Raw genomic sequence first — 21,319 nt, forward strand, 5'->3', positions numbered from 1 at the left:
CACATGCAGGCACACATACATGCACACTCTATCATCTGTTTCATAGTATGAAGCTTGTCCAGTCCATTGTGAAGCATCCAGGAAGAACTCAGGATATGAAACATGAGAAAAGTCGTATTTATGCCTCATAAAATTCTAGATGTAGGTCACAGCCTACTCATTCAGAAAGAGTCCCTTCCCACGTCCGTGCGTGGGTACTACCTGTCACTTGAAACAATGGCAGCATGTACCTGGCGCGCCAGGCACTGTGCTGAGTGTCTTACATGTGTCCTTTCTTTCCATCCTCATGACTCTGGTGAGACTGTTTCTCTTATCCCCCACCTTTTCCCTGCAGCATCCCCCAAGGCACCTCAAGTTTCCACTGCAAAGGGGGTGAGGCAAGGTTTTACACCTGGCAGTCTTACAGAATACCTTCATCACCTCGACCCTCTGCTGCCTCCTAGTGCTGAGGGACAAGCCTCCACATGCTAGCACCCGCTCTGATACCGGATAAAACGCAGGTTTGCAGAATTCTCCCAGATGAATTTGTAAGGATTCTACAAACAGGAAGCTTTCACTGTGCATTACAAAGAGAAGACAAAGGGAGACTCGTCAGCAGAAGCAACAACACATTTAACAAAGTGTACCTGAGAGTCATGAGATATTTCATACAGTCTGCTGTTGGTAATCCATAACAAAAGATGGCATTTCTTGATAGCGTCACATCTATGAGACAGAAAGAAGCAAGATGACAACCTAAGAAAACAACAGGAACAGGCGCTATTATCAGCTTTGTGTTTTCAATGATAACTTGCCATCTTCAGTGTAGAATGAATTTTGACAAATATATACAACTGTGTGACCTCCACCAAAATTAAGGACCAAAATAACCCTGAACCTTAAAGAAAACTCCTTTGCCTCTTTGTAATCAACATCCAACTCCAGGCTACAGCAGTCACTTCTGTGTCTTCTGCGCTGACAGGTTTGCCTTCTCCAGGGTGTCGTGTAAATGGAACCACACAACACAGTCTTTTGCATCTGACTTCTTGTACTTAATGTGCTTGCCATTCAGTAAAGAGCCTTTCTACTGCTGCACAGTAGTCCATGACAAAGATGTACCACAGCCGCGTACCAGTCAGAGGGTATCTAGGTTGCTTCTGTCAGTCTTTGGCATATGAATAATGCTGTTATGATGATTTATATGAGTGTCTTATGTGAACATGAATCCTCATTTGGTCAAATGTGAAATGTATATTTGCATACTAGAATACTTCCCACTTTCCAAAGCATCTATATTACCTTAACTCACACCAAGAATGTGTGTGCTTGGGAAATACCACCCCCCATCCTCCTCGGCATTTGGTTTATTGTTGGTTTTTATTTTAGGTGATCCTAATTCCTTTTTTCCAACATAATATTTTTATTGGTTATCTGGGAATTTCACATCGTGCACCCTGATCACATTTGCTTCCCAGTCTTCCCAGTTCTGCTCTCCCACTGATGTGACCTCACCCCACCTAAAAAGAAGAAAAAAAAAAGTCCAACTTATGCTGTCCATATACTCCTTGGAACAAACACCCAGTGGCCAGCCCCCTAAACAAAACTGGGTCCTTCCCCACCCACACCCCTTCCATAGGCCATCAGTTGTGGAAAGCCACAATTCAGAATCCTTATCACAATTTGTAAGAGTTTTCTTAGATGACTTCCTGTCTAGATTGTTACTTTGGGGGACAGGTTGCTAGGGGTTGTCACAGAAGCCATCTATGTCCCTCTTTCTTAACTGTGACTCTGCAGTCATGGCTAATACCACTGCAAAAGTAGCTTCTTTGATCTTTACAGTCAGGGCGAGTGCAGATCATAGACTTACACATAGTATTTGGCAACAGCACAGCCCACAGATATCCACATAGTCTCTGGTGGCAGTACAGACCACAGACATCAACACAGCCCCCTGTGGCAGCACAGGCCAAAGACATCAACATGACTTCTGGGCAATATGAGTCACAGACACCAAGATGGTTCCCAGTGGCAGGCCAGCCCATGAATATCAACATGACGTCAGATGGCAGCACAGGCCAAAGACACCCACATAGCATCAGGAGTAACACACGCCACAAAGGATTATAATTCTTATACAGTACTATCTCATTATTGTTTTGTTTTACATTTTCCTAACAAGCAATAAAGTTAAGCACTTTTCCAAATTCTATGTGTCTTCTTTGATGAAATGTCTATTCAAATCTTTACATGTTTTGTTTGTTTGTTTGTTTGTTTGTTTGTTTTGCTGTGTAGTCCTAGCTGTCCTCTGCACTGTCTTAGTTCTCCCTTGGTACTCAGCTGGGAATCAAGTCAGGGATGGTGCTGTGCCCAGGTTCAAGGCAGTTTCTCCTCCTCCAGCTATACTCCTCTGGAAACACCCTCACAGACCTACTGAAAGAAATATCTCCTCAGTGACTCCCAATCTAATGAAGACAATGAAGAGAACCATCACACTTTTATATTAAATATGAATGTTATGCTCACTGTGTAACCCTGACTGGCCTTGAACTTGCTTTATAAAACAGACTGGCCTTAAACTCGATCAGCCTGCTTCTGCCTCTGAGCCCTGAGATCAAAGGTGTGCACTACCACACCCAGCCCCTTTCTCCATTTTTAAATCAGGATATTTGTTTTTATACATTTGGGTTGGATTTGCTATATGTTTTAGCTGTCAGCCCTTCTTGGGTGCATGGTTTGCAAATATTTTCTCCCAGTATATGGGATGTCTCCATTCTGTGTCCTTTAGTGTGCAGAAACGACTCAGCTTTATATAACCCACTTCTTTATCCTGTTTTCCATCACTGGTTGTACAGCATTGCATCTTGGTTTTTGAATGTTTTTGATTAACTTCTATATGGTACGGTGAGGGTCAAATTTCATTCTTCCACATGTAGCCATCTACTTTTCTCAACATCATTTATTAAAAACATTGACCTTGAATAGCTAAGATCAAATCCTCAGGTGACAACATATGTTGGCAAGGATGTAGAGAAAGAGGAACACTTCTCCATTGATGGTGGGATTGCAAACTGGTACAACCACTCTGAAAATTAATCTGGAGGTTCCTCAGAAAACTAGAAATAGATCTACCTGAAGACCCAGCTATACCATTTTTGGGCATATACTCAAAAGATGCCCCACCATGCCACAGAGGCACGTGGTCCACTATGTTCATAGCAGCCTTATTTGTGGTAGCCAGAAGCTGGAAACAACCTAGATGTTCCACAACAGAAGAATAGATACAGAAAATGTGGTTCATTTACACAAAATGAAATACTACTCAGCTATTAAAAGCAAAGACATCTAGAGTTTTGCAGGCAAATGGATGGAATAGAAAATGTCACTCTGAGTGAGGTAACTCAGACCCAAAAAGACATGCATAGTATATACTCACTAATAAGTAGATATTAGCAAAAAAAAAAAGTACAGAATACCCAGGATACAATCCACAGACCTCAAGAAGGCTAACAAACCATAGGGCCCAAGTAAGGATGCCTCAGCCCCACTTGGGAGGAAGAAGAAAGCAATCACAGGAGGGGAGAGGGAGGGAGGGAGGGACATGAGTGGGAAAGGGAGGGGAAGAGGGTAACATGATCAGGTAGGGGGTGGGCCGGGGGGGGGGCAGACTGAAACTCTGAGGGCCAGCAGAAAGAATGGAAACAGGCAACCTCTTAGGTAGGAGGTGGGGGAACCAGAGACCTGGGAGGTGAGAGACTCTCAGGACTCAAATGGAGGGAGGGACCTTAGATGAAATGCCCTACAGTGGTGAGAGGGAACTTGTAGAGAGATAGGGCACCAAGTGGAGGGATGGAGTTGCTATCCCACAGTCAAAAACTCTGACCTAGCCGGGCGGGGGCGTGGTGGCGCACGCCTTTAATCCCAGCACTTGGGAGGCAGAGTCAGGCGGATTTCTGAGTTCGAGGCCAGCCTGGCCTACAAAGTGAGTTCCAGGACAGCCAGGGCTACACAAAGAAACCCTGTCCAAAACAAAACAAAACAAAAAACAAAAAACAAAAAACAAAAAACAAAAAACAAAAAACAAAAAACAAAAAACAAAAAACACTCTGACCTAGAATTGTTCCTGTCTGAAAGAACTTCAGGATCAAAAATGGAGAGAAGCCTGAGGAAAAAAGAGGTCCAGTGACAGGTCCAAAGTGGGATCCAGCTCAGCGGGAGGCCCCAAGGCCTGATACTAATACTGAAACTATGGCGTGCTTACAAACAGGGGCCTATCATGACTGCTACCCTCCGAAAGGCCCAACGAGCAGCTTAAAGTGTCAGATGCAGATATTTACACCCAACCAATGGACAGAAGCTGGTGACCCCTGTGGTTGTGTTAGAGAAAAGCTGGAAGAAGCTGAGGAGGAGGGCGACCCTATAGGAAGACCAGCAGTCTCAACTAACCTGGACCCCTGGGATCTCTCAGACACTGAGCCACCAACCAGGCAGCATACACCAGCTGATATGAGGCCCTCAACACTTATGCAGCAGAGGACTGCTAGGTCTGGACACAGTCAGAGAAGATACACCTAACCTTCAAGAGACTGAAGACTCCAGGGTATGGGGAGGTCTGGTGGGGTGGGGGGACATCCTCTTGGAGATGGAGGAGGAGGTGTGGGATGTGGAACAGCTGGAGGGTGGAACTGGAGGAGGATAAAGTCTGGACTGTAAAAGAGATTAAAGAATAAAAAAAAAATTAAAAAAAAAAAAAACCAACCCATTGCCCTTTTCCCGACTTGTATGTTTTTAGTCTCATTGTTGAAAACTCAGTTCACTGTAAATGTGGGAGTCATTTCTAGGTCTTTGTTCCTGTTCTAATGGTTCCTGTGTCTGCTTTTGTACCAGCAATACATAACAGCTTTGTAACGCATTTCCAAGTCAAGGAGCGTAGTGACCTTCCCTGCTTCTCATCACAGGAAAAATATGCAGACGATGGTGATGCAGGGTTCACGGATGAGGTGTGGATGAGGCCAGTCCTTGGTAGCATAGACTTATAATCCCAACTAACTGGGAGGCTGAAACAGGATTGCTAGGGCAGTGCCTGCCAGGATGGCAATGTGAGTTTGAAGCCATCCTGGACAATTTACTGAGACCCTGTTATAAAACAAAAACATTCTTTTAAATGTAGCTCAGTGGTAGAACATTTGCCTAACATGCAAAAGGGTCCCTGCCCCAGAAGAAACAAAAGAGAAGGGAAGAATGCTGTCTTTTCATAAAAAGTGATCAAAGAAGCAGTATGAGATTTGAGGAACTTAAAAGGAGCAGTGTGTGCTGATGGGTGGGCTCTCGTTACACAAGGCAGTCCAGTGGTGAAGAGTCCCAGGTCCCAGATTCTAAGAACACCAGGAAAAATTCCTTGGAAAGGCCTTAACTTAGAAAGTCAAAAAACACTCATGACATGCTGTCGGTTTTACTTTATTTGCTCTGGATTGGAAACAAATGAGAGGGTATAAAGAAAGTAATGAGAGCGTCCTTGAGCACAGCGTAACCTGGAGGAACTGACAAGCACTTGAAGCGGTGGCACGGGCTCTGTGCTTACACCGTCCCTGAGCAGTCTCTTCTGTTCCTGACGGAGAAGGAGCTCCAAGTCAGAATCTGCACTGTCGCGATGCCCAGGGAGACCACACAGACCAAATTAAACATGCTGTCCTGAAGATCTAAAAGTCTTCTAGGGGAGAAGGTTACGACAGTTAATTTTTGTCTCAGAAGCATCTTTTAAGTCACAGCTATCTAACACATGGTATTCGGGAGCATTTTATCTACGAGCTCATTTAACTTGAGAAAGAGAACATTGCATTGTGGCATTTTGATTCTTTCAAGAACCTGAGTAATTTCTTCTTTCTAGCTGCACCTAGGAAAGGAAGGTGACATGTGAATTTGTGACTACCTTCCCTGGTGACAAGTGCTGCCTCTGTGATACAGAAGTGCATGTCATGCATGGGAGGACAGAGAGCAGAAGCTTTCAGTGTATCCTTCGGCCAGACATGGTAGTTAGTGTTTGCTTGTAATCCCAGCACCCAGGAAGCGGAGGTAGGAACACTGGATTTGAAGCGAACCTGAGCTACATAGGCAGTTCCAGGCCAACCTAGGACTACACAGCAATACCTTGTCTGAAAGAAAACCAAGGAAGATTATATTGCTGGGCCTGATGATCCAGACCTGTAATTGCAGCGTAGGCAAGAGGATCCCAAGTTCAAGTCCTGTCTGAGCTACAGAGATGCATCCTCAATGCCTTCAGCCTTGAAATAGCTGCCAAGCTTTAAACAAAGTGAGTGACTCCAGACATTCATTTCTAGCACATATGATGGCTGTAAAAGTGTTAAAATGAAATTTCTCAGGGTGTTAGACAAGCACCTTCTGTCAGAAGGTTTACCTACTTTTTTTTGTTTTTTTTCTGAGACAGAGTTTCTCTGTATAGCCCTGGCTGTCCTGGAACTCACTCTGTAGACCAGGCTGGCCTTGAACTCAGAAATTCACCTGACTCTGCCTCCCAAGTGCTGGGATTAAAGGCATGCGCCATCACGCCCGGCATGGTTTACCTACTTTTAACAAGTGGGGTCTACAAGAGACTTCTCAGAGAAAATGTATAAGCAGTTCTGAGCAATGCATACATATCAGCCAGAAAACTTCTGTCTAGAATCATATGCAAATACTCCAGCCACATTTACCTCCTCTCTCAAGCTCAGGCATGAAATGTTCCTGGTGCTCTGGTCTGGATTACGTTTGTTAGGTGTGGCCATCCCTCTGAACTCTCACTCATTAAACCTGCCCTTCGCCTTGACTCCTACATCGTGCAAGAACTAGTGGCTACCCAATCTCTTCTGCTGCTTCTAGGGTGCTGAGACAGCCACCAGGGCGAAGGTCAGCAGCTAGACTACTCATTGCATCCAGATGGTAGCCTCCCTGTTACTCTGCCCAAATTCTCCGTGGAAAACTTCATTTCCAGAAGTGTGTGCTAATTTGTCGTCTTCGAATTGTCTCTTCTAAGAAAAAGCCTTTCCTTTCTTCCGTAGGAAACTGTCTCTGTCCTTGAGACTTGGTGGGGCCTAACTGCCCCACTCCAGGCCCAACAGTCAGATATCCATACCTAGTCAGAGGAAGTCATGCCTTATGAATTACTGCTGCCTTAGTGCTAGGCATGTGACTCACATGATGCGTCTCAGGATCAGCCTGCAGACTTCTGATGTGCTGCTGAGTCAAAGGTGCATATTTATTCACAGCCTGGAGCTGTTCATTCAGTAAGCCTGAGAGCTTTGTTGCTACTGAGTTGTAAAAGCTTGAAGCCAAAACAGAGGAGGTCAAAGGCTTCTGACATCGTTTGAGATCCAGCTCTGCTGGATTTCTCACACATAACCAGAAGGCCCCCTGCTCTGTTGAAGCTAGTCTGCACTACATTTCTGCCCCTTGTAGCCACAGTGGCCTGAGAAGCATGCCTTTTTAACTGGCACTTATGTCCATGTTACTGTAAATTAGCTGCTTTGACCCAGGCTGGATGAAGGTGGGATGTAATTGGCCACGACCAATTAATTTGTCTCTCAAGACAAAGAGGTTTGAAATAGCTGAGTACCGATTTCCAGAAGGAGAGGACAAGGTCATGACTGTGCTTTTGAACTTGAGGCTGTGGAGGCTCATAAATGTGAGGCGTTGTTCGCCAGCTTTGACGCTCATTGATCTGAGCCACATGACACACTAGATGGGAGACAGTGGGTGCAGAATGTCAAGAGGCAGTGGAAACCCAAGTTCCACTTTGAAACAGAATCATGTCTCTAATAAAAAGAGAAGAAGGAAGTGGCCTCGTCAAGCCCTTAGAGAGGGGGCCACAACTAAGAGCCGCTCACTAGTCAGAATCATTACAATATGTGCTTTATGAAAAGGCTGCTTTCTGCTTGGCAGAGGCACCTCAGCGCTCTGGTCTCAGCGTTTCATTAGCAACAGGAGCCCATTATCCTCCAGCGGTCTCTAGCTATAACAGATTCCAGCTTCAGAAATATCCAGAAATTGGATTCCAGCTGCAAGGGGCTCTCTCTGGGAGATTTTTCCACCTCTGAGATGAAACTGTCTTTTTTTTTTCCCTCCTGTTTCCCTGGGGAGAGGGTCTGGAGAACACCTGTGGCGAGTTGCAGAGTCAAAGCCTCTATTGAACATGCCTGCTTATGCTGGGGGGAGGGGGGGCTGGAGAGATGGCTCTGTAGATAATGAGCACTTGCTGCTCAAGCCCGAGGAACCGAGTTTGCACGCCAGCACCATGTAAAAAAATCAAACGTGCTGGGCATAGCTCCTCACACCTGTAACCCCAGTGCTGAGAGTTGAGGGGTAGGGGGAAGAGGTGGGGCTTTGCTACCAGTCTAAGGCTTAACAAGAGGCCCTGTCTCAAAGTAGAAGAAAGTAGAACAGCAAAACATCCAACATCGTCCTCTAGCCTTCATGTATGTATACCCACACATATATGCCTATCACGTACACTCGTGTGGGCACGCGCACACACACAATCACTATCTCACTCACTCACAGAGTGTCTTAAGCTACATGCTCAAAGGCAGCAAAGGAACATTCCAATGAACCTAACAGCCTGCCAACTCTCCTGCTACACACTTGGGCTTCTGTTGTATTGAATGGCTGCACGCTTTCCACAGTACCTGTGAGTTCCCCATTACTTCACAGGCTGTCTTGAAGCTCTTCCAAGATTTCATTGCCTTTCAGGTTCTTCTCTTCTCTTCTCTTCTCTTCTCTTCTCTTCTCTTCTCTTCTCTTCTCTTCTCTTCTCTTCTCTTCTCTTCTCTCTTCTCTCCTCTCTTCTCCTCTCCTCTTCTTTTCTCGTTTCTCGTTTCGTCTTGTCTCGTCTCGTCTCGTCTCGTCTCGTCTTTTCTTTTCTTTTCCTTATTTTGATTTTCCGATACAGAGTTTCTCTGAGTAGCCCTGGCTGTCCTGGAACTCACTCTGTAGACCAGGCTGGCCTCGAATTCAGAAATCCGCCTGCCTCTGCCTCCCGAGTGCTGGGACGTGTGCCACCACTACCCGGCTCAGGTTCTTTTCTTTTCTTTTCTTTCCTTTTCTTTTCTTTCCTTTTCTTTTCTTTTCTTTTCTTTTCTCTTCTCTTCTATTCTTTTCTTTTCTTTTTTCTTCTCTTCTCAAAACAGGGCTTTGTTGTAGCTGGCCTAGATTTGCTACATAGATCAGATTGCCTCAGACTTGGGACAATCCTTCTGGGATCACAGGCATCAACCACCATGCCTGGCTTCTGCTTATTTCTCAAGGTTTCTCCTTTCTCCTAAAATTGTATATCAAGCAAGGACATGACTTTAGAGAATTTATTCTCCTCTCTCTGCTGAAATATGGATGATCTATTGACTAATTTGCTATCAAACTGTCTTTGCCTCTCATGTCCAACCTTACCAACTGTGGTGTTTGAATGAGAGTGCCCACAGGCTCATATATTTGAATGTCTGGTACCCAGTTAATTGGTGGGCTGTCAGGAAATATTGGGAGGTGTGGCCTTGTTGGTGCGTCATTGTGGGTCTTTGACATTTCAAAAGCCCTCACCAGGTCCAGTGAGCTCTCTCTGCCTCCATCTCTCAGTTACTGCTCTAGCACCATGCCTTTCTGCCTGCTTGCCTGCTGCCATACTCCCCACTGTGTTGATCATGGACTCATCCTCTGAGTCTGGTGAAGCCACGCATTAAATGCTTCCTTTATAAGTTGCCTCGGTTATGGTGTCTCTTCACAGCAAAAGAACAATAAGGTACCAACATTTTGAATGAACCTCCAGTATAAAAAATAGTTTTTTTAAAAAAAAATGTGTGTATGTGTATGTGTGTGTGTGTGTGTGTGTGTGTGTGTGTGTGAATGCTTTTTGCATGTATGGCTGCATGATAAAAGAGGGCATTAGATCCCATTACAGATGGTTAAGAGCCACTATTGGGAATTGAACCCAGGACCTCAGGAAGAACAGCCAGTACTCTTAACCACCGAGTCGTCTCTCCAACCCTAGAAAATAACTGTTAAGGCAGGCAAGATGGTTCGATGAGCCACATTTGATCTCAGGGACACACCTAGAAGGTAAAACTGTCTCCTACAAGCTGTCCTGTGACCTCCACACTTGTGCATGCACACGCACACATTAATTTGCTCATCCTTAAGCTCTGCTTACGCTTTCTTTTCACCAAATATTTATAGCACATTTGCTGCTTTAGATTCTTAGGATACAGATCAAATAACAATAATATTGCCACTCAACAAACCTTACCTTCTAGCAGAAGCAAAGAAACCATAAACAAATGGATTTAATTTTAGCATGTAATTATAATAACATTTTTTCCTTAGGAGAAATTTTTATGCACCTCATTTTCTCCCATGATTTCCCCCTCTCCTTTCAAAAGAAAAATAACTACTGAACAGTAAATACCTAACAATAGGTAATAATATCCCCAAATATCATCATTTAGTATACCTCACTTTTTAAAAGATTTATGTATTTATTGTATGTGAGTAAACTGTAGCTGTCTTCAGACACACCAGAAGAGGGCATCAGATGCCATTACAGATAGTTGTGAGCCACCACGTGGTTGCTGGTAATTGAACTCAGTACCTCTGGAAGAACAGCCAGTGCTCTTAACCACTGAGCCATCTCTCCAACCTACACCTTGCTTTCTTAATTTACACCTGCTAAGCCATTTGTAAAGTCAGCCCTATGAAATAAAGGGAGCATAACATAAGCTACCATACTGGCACCTCAAGTTCTATTACACTTAGATTCTTCCTAATCACAAAGCTGAAGTGAAACCTGGCTTCTCTCTACTCTCCTTGTCCCCAATGACCTCACCTCTAAAAGGCGTGAAAATTACCAGGGCTCCATCCATGAAGTAACTTTTATTGCCAGTAGTAAAAACACAGGCGATCCTATCAGTGGAGTTGTGAGCCAGTCAGTATCAGTGCATATGCCTGCTGATCAAAGATATGCTCAGGATGGAGAGGGCCAAAGAACTTAAGGTCTACTGGGCACAGATACCTCAATTGTTGCTACCTTGGGAGTAGAGAAGACAATTTCCCTTTCATTAGGTCAATTTGCTAAGAATAGTCATCTAAGGCTGGGCATGGAGGTTCATGCCTGTAATGTTGGTACATGGGAGGCTGAGACAGGAGATCACAAATTCAAGGCCAGTCTGCATTACATAGCAAGACCTATATCCAAACAAAACAAAACAAAACAAAACAAAACAAAACAAAACCAGCCAGGAGTTGGGGAGGGGTCTAACAGCTAGGAACCAATGTTGCAATTTTGCTTTCCTAACAGTCTAAAAGCCAGAAGTCCGGGATGAGAGAGCCAGGTTGGTTAGACTGTAGTAGGGGCCCTTTTGTTTGCAGACAGAAAGGGATATCCTGTGGAGCTGAACCTAGGATGTGCCTAGCACATGCTTCACAGGCATTCTCCCACTGGGCCATACTGTCAGCCCAGGAAGTCATGTCCTTGCACGGAAGAGAGGGATGGCAGAGAGAGAAAACATTGTTTTTTATTTTCTTTCCCCTTTTGTGTGTGTGTGTGTGTGTGTGTGTGTGTGTAACCTAGGCTCCCATCACACCTGCTGCTGCTGCTGCTGCAGATGTTCTTTATCAATGAGCAGTACCCAGAAGCCCTGACCTTCCTCTTTCCAGAGTACTTACCCTGTCATGCAGGACCTATATTCAGGACCTGCCCTAAACTCACTTCTCAAAGGTCCCATCTGCAAATATTACCCACTGTGAGTTCGGACTTTACTATATGAACTTTGAGGAGACGTAGTTTGGTTCACAGTATCCCGTTTAACATGTTTCTTCCATTGCTACTAATTTCCTCAACAACATTATGCACCAAGAGACAAATGGGATAATTTAATTGCCCAAAGTTACATGGCTAGTAAGTTTGGAGCTGGAACTGAAATTTCTGCCTACAAAATTTTATCTCATCTAAGAATATCTCCAATAAAAAAAGTGTACCTTTAATCTCAATTCTAAAGGAAAAACCATAAATAAACCAGTTTTTAAGAAGGTTTTTGTGGAAATGGATTAAGATGCTCTTGTGTACCAAGGATCTTACAGCTGGGTCTGACTGAAGTGTGGTGCTGTCTTGAAAGTGTAGGTAGGACTCAGCAAGGCATCGTGGCACACGCCTTCAATCCCAGCACTTGGGAGGCAGAGGCAGGCAGATTTCTGAAGCCAGCCTGGTCTACAGAGTGAGTTCCAGGACAGCTAAGGCTACACAAGAAAAACCAAAAAAAAAAAAAATAATAATAATAATAAAAAGAGTCTAATGCTCTTACACACCTACTTTTTTGCTCATACATCCATCTAGGAAAACTATAAGGGAAGAGTGTAGTAGAATAGTCTCAAGTTTCTCCAGAAACCACCCTAAAGTTGGTACTCTCTCCTTTGGATTCCATTATTTCCTCAGGTAGCCCCTTTGCAGTGGAACACTAGCTCCATTTACAGAAGTAAATAGGAAATTCTGTGGAGAAAAATTAACACTGGCCACAATTCTATGGAAAACCCCAAAGTACATATATTACTGTGGTACAAGGTACATCTTGGTAGAATTCCCTCTGAAACTTCATAACCACATTTCTTACGTGATATCAGTAAATCGATGTAGTCTTTACTATAATCTTTTGGGCCAAAAGGTTTTCATTTAAAATGATGCAAATGCTTATGTACACTATAATTAGTGCCTAGACTTAAACAATATTGGCTCAAAATAAGTACTTATCTCTATATTCCTAAATGTACATGTGTTATATGCTTTGCATCTTTAATATTTTGCCTGCTCTTAATATACTTTTCTACTACTACTACTACTACAGTGTTATGGAAGGGGAAGAACAAAGCTGTCTTTCACCAAAATACAAAATCTGAGGCAGTGCACAGGATGCGCTGACTCCTGGACTTTTCTGGTTCTTCTGGCGTGCCTATATAATAATTAAGCAGGTTCTTCAGAAGAAGGAGTTGGGGGTTGTATGTTCTTGTTTCTGTTTTGGTTTTGTTTTTGTTTTTGCCAAGTTTGTGTGTATTGGCCAAGCACGGTGGTGCATATCTTTAATCCCAACACTTGAGAAGAACAGGCAGGAAGATCTCTGTAAGTTTAAAGTCAGTCTGGTCTACACAGCAAGTTCAAGGACAACCAAGACTACATAGAGAAACCCTATCTCATACAAACAAACAAAGATTGTATGCATCAACGAACTCAAGATTAATAACATGGAGAACATTAGTAAGCAGAGTTAAGTCCAGGTCAAGGAAGATAGCTCAATGAGTAAAATGGTTGCTATATAAGCCTTAGGACCTGAGGTTGAGTCCCAGAACACACATACAAAAGCCTGACATGCTGGTGTTCACTTGTAACCCCAGCACTGCGGGTTGGAGATACAAGATCCCCCGGCCTCACTGACCAGACAGCCTACCTTGCATGGGACCCTCAGGCCAGTGAGAGACTGTAAATAGCACCTTGGGATGACACCTGACCTTTACCCCCATACACATGTGTGCACATATATATGCACATTCACAAACACACAACCCAAATATGTAAGTAAATAAATATTTTAAAATACAAACCTTAAGGCTACTTAGAATTTGTATGTGGTTCACTCTGAGAAGAATCATTCCGTATTCTGAGTTCTTGCTATTGTTGAAGACCATGCTGTCTACTATGCCATTGGAAGAGAGAAAAGTCACTTTCTAAACTTTTTTCATGAATATAAGTTTGGAGGTATCTGTTATGAAACTTCAGGACAGAAAATCAGCAAAAAAAAAAAAAAAAAGAAGAAATGGTGCATATCTACCTATATGTCCCAACTTGAGACCCATGCCACGAGAGAAAGCCTACCCCAGACACTAGTAACAATATTGTCCTTTGCTTGCAGTCAGGAGCCTAGCATAACTGTCCTCTGAGAGGCTCCACTCAGCAGCTACGGAAACAGATGCAGAGACCCACAGACAAACATTAGACGAAGTTCAGGGAATCTTGTGGAAGAGGGAGAGGAAGGATTGAAGGAGTCAGAGGAGTCGAGGACATCATAAAACACCTACAGAATCAACTAACCTGGACCCATAGGGGCTCCACAGACTGAACACAAAGAACACACCCGGGAAGGACCTAGGCCACCTACACATATGTAACAGGTGTATGACTTAGTCATCATGTGAGACCCTTAACTACTGGAGCATAGGCTGTCTCTGATTCTGTTGCCTTTGGTCCCCTTTCCCCTAACTGAGCTGCCTTGTCTAGGCTCAATAGGAGAAGATGCACCTAGTCCTACTGCAACTTGACATGCCAAGGCAGGTTGATATCTGTAGGAAGCACCGCCTTCTCTGAGAAGAAAAGGAGGGGGAAATGGGGGAAGGTGAGGTGAGTGGGATGGATTGGGAGGAGAGGAGGGAGGGGAAATTATGACTGGAATGTAAAGTTAAAAATTTAATTAAAAAGAAAAAAGAAATCTTGCCTCTGTCTTCCACATGCTCGGAATAAAGGCATGTGTGGGATTAAAGGCATGTGCTACCACACCTGGTGATTTCAGTGTGATTTAGAGATGAATAATATTTATTTTCTATATGTATCAGATTTTCATTATTCATTCATCTGCAGATGGAAACAAAGATTGGTTCTAATTCACTGCTATATATAATAAGTAGAACCACAATAAATGTGGATGTACAAGAATCTTTATGGTAGGATATAAAGTTCAAAAGGAATGGTACATATATAATTTTTAACATATTTGTATAGCTTGGGTTGAGCTCATTGGTAGATCATTTACCTAGCATGCCCCAAGCCCCAGGTCACATCTCTAATATGGAAAAAGAAAAAAGAAAGAATGGAAACAAAAGGAAGAAAGAAACATGCTTGTATATAAACCAGACCTTCACAGGAATAATGGCTTCACAGGAAGCCATTATTCTTTTTGTTTTGTCTTGCTTTGCTTTGCTTTGGATTTTTAGATAGGTTCTCATACTACAGTTCAGACTGGCCTGGAACTCACTGTATAGTACAGGCTGTCTTCAAACTCATGGCAATCCTCCAGCCTCAGTCTCCCTGTGAGCTAGTATAACAGATATGAGCCATCATACCCAGCAAAAACTATTTCTAAACTAATGATTTTTAATTATTAATCAATTATATACAATACACCAGCAGATGACAGTGTAATCCAGTGAGTAAAACTGACAGTCTATGACCCCTGGTGAAAATGGACCTTTGTATTCCTAATGTCCTATGAAGCAGCAGGAGCTTGGTCAGGACTGCAGGACACTCCCTGCACATGGACTTGGAGTGTTTACTGCATCCCATGCAAGCAACCAGTAACAGACCTGTGTTTGTTTGTAGTTGTGGCTTCTCTCACCTCTGGACTTAGCTCAGTGTACTGGACTTGCCCTTTTGCCTCCCTAACACCATGCAAGCAGAACAAGAACCTTAGGACTCTAGCTCTCAGCTCAGTATTAACACTACAAAAATTCAATGAGTGTCTGCCAAGAAGAACATAAATCTACTTGGTTGAGCAAGTGAAAGGAGGAGGTGTTTGCCATAACACCCTGAAGCTGAATTGTGCATTTTCTTGTGTAATATGCTGGCAGCTTGGTCTATAATTTCAAAACTATCTGCTTCATATTTGCAATGCTAGGGGTTGAATCACATACACACTTGGCAAGTGATTAACCATTGGACAACATCCCGAGAGTTCATGTTATTTTTTAGCAGGAGATTATATACATTTGAAGATCTATTTCTTTTCTTCTTAACACAATGTCTCATTGTGTAGCCCTGGATGGCCTCAAACTTACTATTTAGATCAAGATAGCCTCAAACTCACTGTCAGGTGTGGTGGCGCACGCCTTTAATACTAGCATCCAGGAGGCAGAGGCAGGGGTTTCTGGGTCAGCCTTGTCTACATAGCAAGTTCTAAGGCAGCAAGGGATACACAGTGAGACCCTGTCTCAAAAACAAAATAAACAAACAACAAAAAACCAGATGTGTGCCACCATGTCCAAGCCCAGTCATACATTTCCACTATAACTACATGAAATATTTTACCCCATATAACTAGGGATTATTCTGGTTTTCTTGCTCAAATTACTCAATTATAGATCTTTATTAACACATTCAGTGACTCTTTGCAGAATTAAGTGTATTACTGAATCCTTTAGGAAGTAAATATCGTGGCCTGTGGATGGCTCAGCAGGTGAAAAGTCTTACCCCAAAGGTTGATAATCTAAGTTTGATCCCTGAGACCCACAGAGTGAAGAGAGAGAGCCAATTTCCACAGGTTGTCTTCTGACAGCCACAGGTATACCCATATTCGCGCTCGTGCACACACACACACACATACCTGGAACTCACAATGTAGCCCAACCTGGCCTAGAGCTCATACAATCTCCTGCCTCACTCAGCTTCTCAAGTACTGGCATTACCAGTACATTTAGCTCAGAAATAACATTTCTTTAATTGGCACCAATGAATTTAGAGTATCTTTTGAAAGGGACAGAGGAAAGAACACTAGCCTTAAGTTAGCTGGTTCTGTACACTGGGAACAGTAAGCAAAGAAGCAGATGCTACACCAGGTGTGGTGGTGCATGCTTTTAATGCCAGTACTTGAGAGGCGAGATAGGTGGGTCTCTGTGAGTTCAAGGCCAGGCTGGTCAACTTAGTGAGCTCTAGGACTGCTAGGACTACATAGAGAGACACTATCGAGAGAGAGAAGAGAGAGAGAGAGAGAGAGAGATAAAGAGATCAGATGCTAGAAAACTTATCTGCAAGAGTGACATGTATTTACGTTGGTAGATCTCAACTCAGCAAAGCACACCTGCTGAGTACTACAGTTAGCCTCTGGACTTTCAGGTAGTATGTGCCACATGAGGCCACCAGAGGCCAAGGTTTAGTTATCACTTAAAAGATAAATGATACCCAAGTGCCTGTGTGTGCTTGTATCTCTGTAAATGCTTTCGGTATCACGAAACTAGTTTGCCAACATGTCAGACTGCCAACGTGTCATGTTGCTGAGCCAACAAGAATTAGTGCTCAGAGCCGTTGTTCCCAAGAGCTGCCGTTCTTTAGTTTGGCTTCACAAATGGGAAAAGGTGGGGAGCTTTAGAAGATGTTGGTGGCTAGATCATACCTTTAGAGTTTTAGATTGAACTGGTTTGGGGTGTGACCTGGCTATTGGAGCTTGTAATGCTAATGTACAAATGGGGTTGAGAATTTTGACTGTTGGGCCTTTATCGTTTTTGAGAACACAGATTATTCAGAGAAAGGGAAACACACCTGGTTTTCCTCCCTTACTGTCACAATGCTAAAACTGGTGATCTGTGGCCGTGAGACTCTTTGACTGAGTCTGTCATCATGGCTTCTTACCACAAACTTGCTTGAGGCTTTTTAATGCTACCTAGGTTTACAGCAGCATTCCCACTAAGTAAAATAGTCACCTAGTACATGGAGAAGCTGAGCTTATGAAAGAGTTCCTTCAGATTCTACTAAATGATGGGGATGCTGCTCAAGGCCCAGAAAGTAATCCCCAGTACCACTAAAACAAATGTGATCAGATTATATGAACTTTACAAGCACTTGGATTAAGAGTTCTAGGTCAGAGACCAGTAAGATGGCTTGGTGGATAAAGGCACTTGCTGCCAGGCCTGACAACTTAAGTTCAATATCTGGGACTCACATAGTAGAAGGAGAGAACCAACCCCTGCCTTAGAGTATGTACATATGGTTGCTGGTGTGTGTGTGTGTGTGTCTCTGTGTCTCTTTGCACATTGAATAACCAAATGTACAACTTTTTAGAACTAAATATGTACAGTGTTAATTCTTTACTCTAAGAGTTTTCTCTGCACGTTAAGCTATTTTTCTGTTTAAAAATTTGTGAGGAAAAAGAAGATATCTGGATTGAGAAGCAGAAGAAAGGGATTTGGATCAATACGTGCTGACACTCAAGCATTCAGATGCAGACAGCTAAAGCTACAGGTAACCACGATGGAACTTTCTCCATGTTCTCATGTATTTGAAAATGTTCATAATAAAACATTGGGGGAGGAGTTATAACAAAACTTAAAAACATTTGTCTATGTAGAAAAATCATAAAACTGACAGAAAAGAAACTGCTAGAACTAAAAAGTAATTATAAAAAGCCTGCAAAATATTCTACCATGTCAAAGTCACTGTCTTTCTTACCTACAAGCAATAGACAAGTAGAATTTTATTTTACACATGGAATGTCACTTATATAGTGCCCCAAAATATACAATACTAAGATATAAGCCTGAAGAAATTACAAGATGTGCATAAGGAAAACTATAAAACTATTGACAAAAGAAATTACAGAAGGGCTGAACAGTCCCTGCTCATAGCAGGGACCCTCAGTCTTGGAAGCTGGCAGTTCTGCTTCCCACATGGACCATTAGACTCACTCTCCCATGAGTGTTCCCTGACCATAAGCAGACTGGGTAGGGCATGCTCCTCCACATAGTCACAGTAGCCTGTGGGCTTCTGGTAGGATCCTTTTTCCTTTGGGGTGTTGAAGATCAAACCTTCAGTTCCCAGTATACTAGGTAAGTGTTTTACCACTCAGCTACTTCCCAGCCCTTGGTAGGGACCTATCTCAGCATTTTATAATCTCTAGAGCCCTGTGGAGGCTCCTTTTTCATCGTTTATCCCCAGTACTGTTTTAATCAAGTCCTCAGAAACAAGAAGTAATAGTGAGGGAGTGAGTAGACACCTTAGAAAATGTAATCAATATTAAGCTTTGTGTGAAGGGTACAGACATGTGCCATATATGTGATTTCAGTAATGGTGTTAAAACTATCTCATGGCTCTTTAACATTAATACTTTTATTATAGCTCATTTGAGTTATGTGAGTTAATAGCTAACATAATCCAAAGTCCAAGATAGTTTCTTAATGGTTAATGGACAAGGGTGGATTTCTTGCATGACTGCAAAGGTTTTTTTTTTTTACTCTACCTGTTGTTCAGCTCGCCATACTCATACTGGTTTAGCTTAGACAGTATCAACATGGGGGCTAACGACTGGGCAGGTCTGGTAAATAAAGCACTGATGACAGCAACCATCAAGGAAAGAGAAGACCTGAAAGAGACAAAAATAGGGCTGGTACTTACCAATATAAATCACATTTGGTATATTTCTTCTTGTTGCTTTTGAGAGAGCATGTCTCATTATGTAGCTCTAGATTGTTTTCTGGAACTCACTCTATAGACCAGGATGGCCTTAAACTCAGAGATCCATCTCCCTCTGCCTCTCAAGTGCTGGGGTTAAAGATGTGTTCCACCATCCTAACACATCTGTTGTATTTCCATACTCAAATATGTATGCAGATCTACATCTGAAGAGCCTCTTTATGCATGAAGTTCCCTTCAACCTAAGTAAACAACTATAGAAATAGCTTAGCAATTATAAAATATGAATTTCTTAGTTTTAAGAACAATAGAACTCTTGCTGCTATTCTATATTATATTTGTTGATGATGATTTTTAAAGACAATGTAGCCCAAGCTGAACTTCAACTCATTATTTAGTACAGTCTAACCCTTAACTTGAGGTAATCCTCCTGCCTCAGTCTCTGCAGTGCTAGCATTACATGTGTGAGTCACAACACACAGCTATTTGTTGAGACAGGGTCTTGCTATATGGCCAGCCTAGAACTCAAGTGATCCTCCTGCCTCAGTCTACTGAGTGGCTGAGCTTCAGAAAGGTGTCCCTCTGCTTATCTGACAGTAAACAACCACATGGTGTTATGTGTGTTAGCATTTGGTAAATGCCAGTGCATTGAAATTCTTACAGCATGAAACAGATTGAGATTGGGCTTTCGTTCCCAAGCATGAGCCCTGATGACTCAGTGGTTCTGTGCACTAAAAATTATGATGTCCTTTCAGAAACAGAAAAACATTGCCCAGGGGCAAGGGATGCAGCTCCAGGATAGATCACTGGCCCAGCATGTGCAAAGCCCTGAGGGTCAATCCACACCATTGCAAAGCAAGAAAAGAAAAAGCTGATCAGAGTGAAAAAATGTGAACATTGTATGATATTCTGTTCTCTTGGTCCCAGAGACAGTCCTTAGGATCATCACTCTGGCATGTGTTTGTGGTGTCAGCATAACTGAGCTGTAGGGAGTCTGGTAATTCCTATGTGTGACATTGTGTAGTTAGTATCTGAATAAATATACTTACTGCCTGTTAAACTTCGGTAAATCCGCATCAATCATGTCTGCCACTGGCAAATTAAATAAGCAAAGAGAGGTATGTACAATCACCCTAGAAAAAAAAAGTTAAAATACTGTACACATGTGTACATTCTACAACTACAAAGCACAGAGCAAAAACAACAGGGGCTGGAGAGATGACTCAGCGGTTAAGAAGTTAAGACAGCTGGTTGCTTTTTAAGAAGACTCAAGCTCGGTTCCCAGTACCTACATAGTGGCTTATAACTGTTTGTAACTTCATTCCCCTCTTCTGTCTTCTGTGGCACCAGGTATACATATACAAGTGAAACTTTCATACATGTAAAATTATTTTGAAAAATAAGCAAAGCTGGTCATAGTAGCAGCATACACACCCAGCACGTGGGAAGCAGAAGCAGGAGAATCAACAGCTCAAGTCAGCTCTAGCTACATAGTATGTCTTATAGTATGTCTTAATTAGTGTTTTACTGCTGTGAACAGAAACCATGACTAAGGTAACTCTTATAAGGATGACATTTCATTGGGGCTGGCTTACTGTTTCAGAGGTTCAGTCCATTATCATCAAGGCAGGGAGCATGGCAGTGCCTGGGTAGGTGTGGTGTAGGAGGAGCTGAGAGTTCTACATCTTGTTCCAAAGGCAAACATGAAAAGACTGGCTTCCAGGTAGCTAGAATGAGGGTCTTAAAGTCCAACCCCACAGAGAAAAACACTTACTGCAACAAGGCTACACCTACTCTAACAAGGCCACTAGTGGCACCAAATAGTGCCACTCTCTGGGACAAGCATATTCAAACCACCACAGAGTGAGTTCAAGCCCAAGAGAGAGCCTGTCTCAAACAAACAAAGACTAATGTAAAAGACGATATAGGCAAAACACATCAAGGAATTGAGTAAGTCCAAGAGCAATAAGAATCCATTTAAGTTGTTTAGCAAATGAACTGATTTGTTTTTTTATTTGATACTTGTTTTTTTATTTGATACTCAAAACACAGGAAGCAAGGAACAGAAATTAACAAGTGAAATTACATGAAACTAAAAATTATTTTCAAAGCAAGAAGAAAAAAATCAAAAGTAAAGAGATAGCTTACCAAATG

The 21,319-nt window shown here is 42.7% G+C and overlaps 1 protein-coding gene across 2 annotated transcripts in view; it reads right to left on the bottom strand.

Annotated features, from left to right (window-relative positions):
- Positions 1-5,427: 5,427 nt before the first annotated feature.
- Positions 5,428-21,319, bottom strand: part of LOC110298723 (solute carrier family 68 member 1-like) — a 31,470-nt gene continuing 15,578 nt past the window's right edge. The window contains exons 5-7 of one of the 2 annotated variants that reach the window (XM_021168132.2): positions 20,215-20,298; positions 18,993-19,115; positions 5,428-5,683 (exon numbers count right to left, since the gene is read on the bottom strand). In XM_021168132.2, the coding sequence (XP_021023791.1) occupies positions 5,554-5,683; positions 18,993-19,115; positions 20,215-20,298 (337 nt within the window). In that variant the 3' untranslated portion in view covers positions 5,428-5,553. Of the gene's footprint in view, positions 5,687-18,992; positions 19,116-20,214; positions 20,299-21,319 lie in introns of both variants that reach the window. The other variant, XM_021168131.1, reaches the window with a different exon arrangement.

The sequence above is a fragment of the Mus caroli genome, unplaced genomic scaffold (assembly GCF_978045245.1).
Source record: "Mus caroli unplaced genomic scaffold, Mus_caroli_1 scaffold_8, whole genome shotgun sequence".
Classification (NCBI taxonomy): domain Eukaryota; kingdom Metazoa; phylum Chordata; class Mammalia; order Rodentia; family Muridae; genus Mus; species Mus caroli.